This window comes from Dermacentor albipictus, chromosome 7 (genome assembly GCF_038994185.2).
Source record: "Dermacentor albipictus isolate Rhodes 1998 colony chromosome 7, USDA_Dalb.pri_finalv2, whole genome shotgun sequence".
NCBI classification, from domain to species: domain Eukaryota; kingdom Metazoa; phylum Arthropoda; class Arachnida; order Ixodida; family Ixodidae; genus Dermacentor; species Dermacentor albipictus.
The window spans coordinates 237,500-245,575 of record NC_091827.1 but is presented as its reverse complement, the minus strand read 5'-3'; the positions used below and the strand labels follow the sequence as shown (position 1 = coordinate 245,575).

The 8,076-nt window shown below is 49.8% G+C and overlaps 1 protein-coding gene across 1 annotated transcript in view; it reads left to right on the top strand.

Annotated features, from left to right (window-relative positions):
- The first annotated feature begins 418 nt into the window (after positions 1 to 418).
- The window catches only part of LOC135918010 (membrane metallo-endopeptidase-like 1), an 85,525-nt gene continuing 77,867 nt past the window's right edge, over positions 419 to 8,076 (top strand). Inside the window, exon 1 of the mRNA XM_065451674.2 lies at positions 419 to 528. Coding sequence (XP_065307746.2) covers positions 469 to 528 — 60 coding nt within the window. The 5' untranslated portion in view covers positions 419 to 468. The remainder of the gene's footprint in view (positions 529 to 8,076) is intronic.

Genomic DNA, 8,076 nt, shown 5'->3' with positions numbered 1-8,076 from the left:
TTTGCTATATGTTCGTCTTGCGTGCTCCATTTGGGAGCCATGCTAGACTGTCGATGTATGTCTTGTTTTAACTGTAAATAATGTAAATAAGCCCTGTTCGCCTAAGTCCCGACGAAGAGTCAAGTTCATCCCAAGGTCCCCCCTACAACTACGACTGCCAAATCCTACAAATGAATGGCAGCGGTGAGATCGGCCTACGGCTTGTAGATCGGCCTATGACTCGTGGACAGCAACGGCAGCTCACGGACTTTGGCACATGGTGACCGACCGGTATCCTGATCAAGTTGGAGGCGACTTGAGATTGACCACCTCTTGCAACTGACTGGGTACGGTGGAGAAGGAATGGTGATATGGTGCTGCTTCAGTGGGTGGCCTATCCCCCTTAGTGGGTGCGAGCCATGACAAAGGTTCATCATCATCAAGAGTCATGTCAGGCCACCCACGTTCGCTTCTGCTCCTTACGTCCCCATGTCGTCGAGAAACTCGGGGTCCAGTCGCCAGTCCCCGACGTCCTCTACTGAGACCACAGTGAGTGATGCCTGAGCTTGCAAAGCCTGTTAATAACCCAAATATAATGTCCAATCGCGACTGAACGAGGACGTAGAAAGAGACAGATACACAAAGACAGCGCTACTTTAACTATAGTTGTTATTTTCGCACGCATCAATAAATATATACAGAACGAGCGGAAACAAACGAGACAAAAAAAAAAAAGATTCGCAGTTCCGCCTGAAGGGCGAAGCACCGATTGCGATAGCAAATGAGTAGATAGCTGTACAAAGTAAGGATAGTAGGAGGACTTCTTCTTGGGCAAGTTGGTGCTTAGATTTCCCATGTATACATTGTGGCGCAAAATGTATTTTTTGAAAAGGTACAGAACAAAGGAAGACAGTGAAGCGCCAAACTACCAACTGTTTAATGACAGCCTCAGGCTGTCATTAAACAGTCGGTAGTTTGGCGCTTCACTGTCTTCCTTTCTTCTGTCCCTTTTCAAGAAATGTATTTTGCACCACAAAGTACACCTAGGAAATAAAAGGATAGTAGCTTTAGCTGTCATATAAACTTGTAAACATTCACTTGCTAACTAAATTGTCAATGATAGAATGTGTAAGCGTGTAAGCGTGACGCAACGAGGACTTAGAAAGAAACAGACATACAGACAGCGCTGTCTTTATGTGTCTGCTTCTTTCTACGTCCTTGTTCATTTGCGCTCACACATTCTCTCATCGATTAGCCTCACCAACTAGCCCGTCAACGTGTTTTAACTAAATTAACCAACACGGTGTCATGCACGCACAGGTATACATGATTACATCTCGCTCCATGAGCGCGGAAACTCGCGGTGAAAAATTTGCAGTTAGGAAGCGCGGCAGTAGTCGAGCCAATTGACCTCCGTGCATCCGTCGCTTCAACCCGAACGGAACGCCGAAAGCACAGCGCATACGAAACTACCGGCACTGTATACGCGCACTCTGCAAACATCGCAGATCGCTTTGAAGATGAGGCCCGCGCGGGCGCGCACTTTGGCCACGTCGCAGGGCGCTTTCAGGACACATGAGCGCCGGCAACACGTCCCTACGGCGTCCGCGATTGGCGCGGCTAATCACGCCGCGGTTGTCTCCACTGCGTACGGCGTGGTGGGCGAGGAGGACATCGAGTACATCGAGGCATCCTAGCAGTCGCCGGAGAAGAAGAAAAATTGGCTATGGTTTAGCTCTGGTTTAACCTGGTTGAACTGCGAAAGCTAGCCTTTCGGCTACACAGTTTAGCGGAGGCAAACCTGGTGTCATAGGAGGGTACTTATAACCATTAGACACACTGTACAGTGGAATCTTCTGTTCTCTCAGACTAGAGTTACAAGTATTGCACACCTTGGCAGTTTCTGTAGTCACTTCAGTCCAATCTGGGAAGGCTTCACGAAGAGTCCCATACATGTTCTCACTCACCGTTTGCAAATCCTGCTAATGCCAGAGTCGATTGCATGCACAACACAACCTTCCAAACGGGTTCTCGGTGAAGCGGCGATCGAATTCACGTGTAGCTGATGCAAACTGAGCCACTTGTTCGATGTAGTCACTTATTTGCACAGGTTCTTCAGTAGAAACACACATTTTTCCTCCTCCGCTTTTCAAGACGTTCAGCCCGTTGTCCTGTTTCCTGGGCACGTCGTCGTCTCATAGTTTTATTCCGTCTAGCACGACTAGACTCACCTTCTAAAGCGGCTCGCTTAGCTGCTTCGGCTTCTCGTCGTTTTCGCAATCGTTCTTCTCGTTGTTCCTCTGTTTCCTGGGCACGTTGCAACCTCTTTCTCTCATTCTTCCTAACTTGCTTAGCTTTCGCCTTAAAATTTAACTGCTCCGAAGCAGTAGAGCAACTAGATTCAGATATAGAATCTTCGTCGGTAACTTTCATGGCGAGACTGATCAACCAACGCGTAGCGCACCGTGAAGCCGCCACGGAGCGAGCTCAAGGCAAGGAGGTCGTCATATCAACGGAGAGACCACCTGTTAGGCGCGGCGCCTGCTCGGGGGCCACGGCACATGCGACGAGCGGCTCCCTTCTAGCTGTGGCGGGAGCAAGCTGTCGTCACGCGTCGCCACTAGCAACAGAGAGATCTGACGTCACACCGCCTGCTAAGCGCAGCGCCGGCTCGGGGGGCGGGCCACGGCATACGCGACGAGCGGTTAGACCTGGCGTAGTATTGCTTTCGCAATAAAAAAATTGGAGGACGCTTAAGCTTCACCTTCAAGAGTGGAACGCGATAGCGTTATCGCACCCCGTTCGCGCCGCCCACTCATTCGCTCTGCCTGCTCTTGAATCACACAAAGACGAAACGTGCGCCTGAGCAAGCGGAACGAACCAAAGAACTCGGTGTCTCGGAGGGAGAAACGATCTACGCGAGCCAAACGTCGTGATCGACACGGACAGCCGGGGCGCGACGCGCCATGAAGGCAGACGCGATCATGGAGCTGACGCCTCGATGGGATCGTCCTCTGTCTCGCTTGGGAGCACCACGCAGACGCATGACTCCTCGCCAGCAGCACGGCACACATCGCAGGGGACGCTTTCCCACCAGACGCGCTACGGCGCAGCGATCACGTCAGAGGCGTGCCGCATCGGACGCTGCACCTAGGAATCGCGCTGTGAGCGGAAAGAGGGGCCCCATCGCCTAAACACGAGGGTTGAACTGACGCACGCTGTAAGTTGGAAGGGGGAGAGAGAGAGAAAACTTAATAAACGCAAGGGTATTGGGGCATCCTCGCACCGGTCCCCGCACGGCCCCAATGCGCTCAAACGAGATGGAGAGACGTGGACGAGTGGCGCGCCATCTCTCGTGGTAGCGCCGTAGATTGCGAGGAGGGGGTCTTCTGTGTCTGCCGCAAGATGGCTGTGCGTGTGCGGCAAGCGCAGAAGAAATGTAGCGGAAACGTACTTCGCTGCGCGTTTAACTACGACTTCTGTAATTTACATGCTAATACTTACCGATATACACCGCAGTAAAACTTCCTACGGCACGTTTCTAAGGCAACACCACATTCACTCGAGGCGCTTTTGTCTGAGTTTGAACCATCGAACTCATGGCTGAGTCGCTTCCTCTTCAGCCACCGAGGTGAGCGGACGCGGAATGTCGGGCTCTTCACGAGCGGTCTCAGCGGCCCACCCGGGACGCGGTAACAGGATGGTAGCTGAAGACAAGGATTTTGAGATAATTTTGCCGCATTTGCCAACAGGATGCGTCGTTTTGAACACATTGTTCTTGCACGGAGATGTACGAGCGCGGCCATTCAGGGTCGAAGATTTCCGGGACGCTTTGCACAAGGAACGGCTGCTCCCTGACGTTGTGGCTTTGGGTGCCTACCAGATTAACCACGTGTGGGCCGTGACATTAAATAGCCCAGAGGCGACGAAGCAATTGGCTGGATTGAAAGAAGTTCAGGTCAAAGGGCAACGCTGTCTCGTCATCGACCCGCAGGAGCAGCAGGTGAGGCTTCGGCTTTATTGGTTGCCACACGGCGTGGCGGAGGACGATGTGCGTACGGCGTTGGCGGCGTTTGGCAAAGTGACCGAGGTTACTCGGGAACGCTGGTGTGTGGAAGGAGTGAACGAGAAAGGTTCGACTACTCGGACTGTGCTCCTGAAACTCAAGAGTGGTCTCAAAGTCGACGACCTGCCACACCAGATTCGCCTCGCCGGTGAACTAGCGCTGTTGGTTGCACGAGGTCGGCCTATGCAGTGTTTGCGCTGCCATGGTTCGGGACATGTGCGTCGCGAGTGCAAGGTGCCAAGTTGCTCACACTGCCGTCGTTTCGGTCACGTCGACGCCGAGTGCGTTCGTTCCAACGCCGTAGTGACCGCAACGGCCGGTGATGAGGATTCAACGGTGCACATTATGGACGTGACCGAGGCGGAGGACGCAGCGAAAGGTAGCGGGGATGTGAGCAAAACTGGGCCACATTGCGATGCCTCAACTCCAGCAAGTGAAGATCGATCAGAGGCAGCACACAGCCCGCCGGACTCTGCGGCAAAAACGGCTGAGGGAACAGACGACTCTGAAAAAGAAGTAAGTTCTCAAGTAGCCGAAACTCCCACACACGAAGTGTCTCAAAGGGGGGTCGTGAAAGGCGTCCCTCGTAGTTCAAGTACGGACATGGACGCTTTCGACGACTCACCGAACGCCAGCGGCGTCGCGGGAGTACTGGCGTCAGCTCGGCAGTTAAAAGACCCCTGGAAGACGTCACAAGCCAAGGAGACAAGGTCGGCGCGCGAAGCATCGAGGGACCGCCTGCGAAGACACCAACGGGTAGACGCACGAACCTCAGGGCAAGGCCTGGGGGCACAGCGGATAGGAAAGTTGACGACAAGCCACTCTCGCAAAGTGGTGAGACCGTCTCACCGGGCGGTCGCGGAGGCGTCTAGCATTGAGCTAGACGCGCAATGTAAGCGCCACGCTCCGGGCCTACCGTTTCCAGAAATCAACGATGGCTTCTCAAACATAACTTACACTCGCCACATTAAACGTTCGAGGTCTCGCCTCTAGGAAAAAACAGTCAACTTTACCGGTTCTTAATGGAAGAAGATCTCGACGTTTTGGCTGTGCAGGAGACGAAAGTGGAAGGAGAAGAGGAGACGGCGAACATGCTGTGGGGGTTCACTACACGGTACCACGCCGTTGTGAGCCACGCTATCGGCATGTCCGGTGGGTGCGTCTTCCTTGTTCGAAGGAATCCAGGACTGTCTGTGCAAAACGTTTCTTCGTGTTCTTCCGGTAGATTTGCGCTGTGTGATTTCACATATAGTGATATTGCATGGCGTGTTATGTGTGTTTATGCTCCAAGTGTGGCGCAGGATTGCGTTAATTTCTTTTCTAACCTAAGACAGTATTTGTGCATTGATAAGCAGCTTGTTTTGGTTGGGGATTTTAATTGCGTTTTGAACTCAAGTGATAGGTCAACTGGAAGAATGGTTAGAGGCAAAAGCAGTGATGTGTTGTCACAAATGATTGCAGATCATGAGCTAGAGCATATTGCAGAGTGCCTGGAGGGCTCCCGAGCTGCGAAGTACACTCATTTTCAGGGCAACAGCCATGCCCGCTTGGACCGACTGTACGTGTCGGTGGATACGATCCCAAAGTGTCGCAGTTATGGTGTTTCGCCAATTTCTTTCACTGATCACTGCCTTGTAAAATGTCAAATAGGATCAAGGAAATAGAGCAAGATTTTTTCATGGGAGCAATGGAAATTGAATTCCAATTTATTAAGGGATGAATCTTTCAATGAAGCTGTGACTCATGCAATTAAGAATATCCATGAAGATGGTGGGGACAGAATAGGAGAGCAGTGGGAAATTTTTAAGCAAGAGATAAAAATTAAAGCGATAGAAAGATCCAGCATTTTATTGTTTGAAGCCAAAAAGAAAAAGAAAGAGCTCAAGATGATTTTTGAAAAGCTAACAGCGCTTGAATGCGAAACGCCAGGTGTGTATGCCGAAGATCTGCGTAGTATCAAACAGAAACTGGAGCTTTATGATGAGAACAGTTATCGCGGAGCGCAAGTGAGAGCAAGGGTAGAAGCGATGGCTGTAGATGTCCAACAAATGCGCACTTGGACTCGAAAAAAGTCGCGCCCGGCGGAACCATATACATAGATGTTATTGAAGATAACGGGATAGTAATGACCGACAGTGACAGCATAGAACGTGCTTTTGCTCGACATTACGAAGCGCTTTTTGCTTCTAGACCTGTGAATGCAGAGAGGTTTAAAGAGTAATTTCTTGAGAGGATGCCACGACTGCAAGATGACACCAGAACAGAGTTGGAATCACCCATATCACAAACGGAAGTAGGAGAGGCTATAGAAAACCTGAATCTCTGGAAGTCGCCAGGGCCTGATGGTCTGAGCGCTTCGTTTTACAAGACGTTTAAAAAAGAATTGTCTCATCTGCTTACAGTTCTTTTTAATGAGGCTTACGAACTAGATGTCCTGCCCCGGACTTTTGGGGAAGCACATACTGTATTAATACCAAAGACAGAAGAGACAGAGAAGTTAAAATTGGTTTCCTCATACAGGCCTATATCATCAACTAATTGTGATTATAAAATCTTGATGAAAGTGCTAGAAAGACGGCTACAGAAAGTAATTAAAGAATTGGTTGGTCCTCACCAAACTTGTGGAATTATGGGGCATTCGATTGTGACTAATATACATAAGATGCGGTGCGTGACGGAGTGCTGCGACATTATGCAAGCAGGGGTGGCAATTCTACAGCTCGATCTCGAGAAACCGTTTGATTGTGTATCTCATGGTATTTTGCTTGACATCCTAGACCACATTAATGTCGGATCCATCATTAGAGATGGGGTAGCTTTGGCGTACCGGAACTGCACTACGCGATTCATTGTTAACAAGTCAGTGGGAGCCCCCATTACCCTAAAGCGTTCTGTACGCCAGGGCTGCCCCTTGAGTCCCATTCTGTTCAGTTTATACATAGAAAAAAGGTGCCTAGCGATCATTGAAAGCAGCAACATTAACGGCTTCAGATTAAAGGCATCGGAAGTTAAAATTCTGGCGTATGCGGATGACGTCGCAGTTTGTTGTACAGATAAAGGGAGTGTGGCTGCAGCTATCGCTGTAGTGAAGGGTTTTGGCAAGGTAACTGGAAGCATGGTAAACTGGGGAAAGTGCCTTGGCTTCTGGCACGGAGAATGGCCTTCCACCCCTGTCACTTTTGCCAACGTCAAGTGGCTGACGACACCCGTTAAATACCTAGGCGTCCCGCTGGAATATTACGAAAATAACGATGAGTATTGGCAAGATCAAACAAGAGAAACACAGATAAAAGCGAACAAGTGGAAAGGTGGACATCTGTCAATGTTTGCAAGAGCTACAGTCTGCAATCTATTTTTTGTCGCAAAAATATGGTACGTAATGCAGGTATTGCATTGTTCAAGTGTAAATATACAGAAGTTGCACCGAGTAACGCAGTATTTGTGTGGGCTTCGAATTGGGAACGATGCAGTCGAACAAATTTGTTCAGGCGAATTAAGGAGGGAAGTTTGGGAATGACGCACCTTTTTGTACGACAGGTCGTAAACCGGTTTTTATTTTTCCGCGACTTAAGCGATCCTTTCTTGCGCACGGTGTGCCAAGTGAGGCTAAGGAGCGCGTTACCTGGCTATGTAGTCTGTACAGACAATATGAGCGGTCCTGTTTGGATTTCTTAAAGTTATTTTAAGTGTACGGTTTTTGTCCGTTAGATTTTCAAATGAGTACCTTTTTTCACTGAAACGTAAAACATTGTACAAAGATGTATGCGATGTAGTTCTCCCTGTGCCAATGTACAGGGCCATATACAGTGGAGGCCAAGGGCAAGACGTGCTTAAGCGGGTGAAAAAAATGCAAGCAACGCCAGAGACCAAGTTTTTCTTCTTTAAGCTTCACACGGGTACGTTGAATGTCAAAACCTTTTCAGAAGATCGTGGGTTTTTCTTACCCTGGGGCTCGCATTGCTTGATCTGTAAGAAACCAGAAACTATAGATCATGTATTTCTAGATTGTTGGGCGGGTGTCTTCTTTTGGG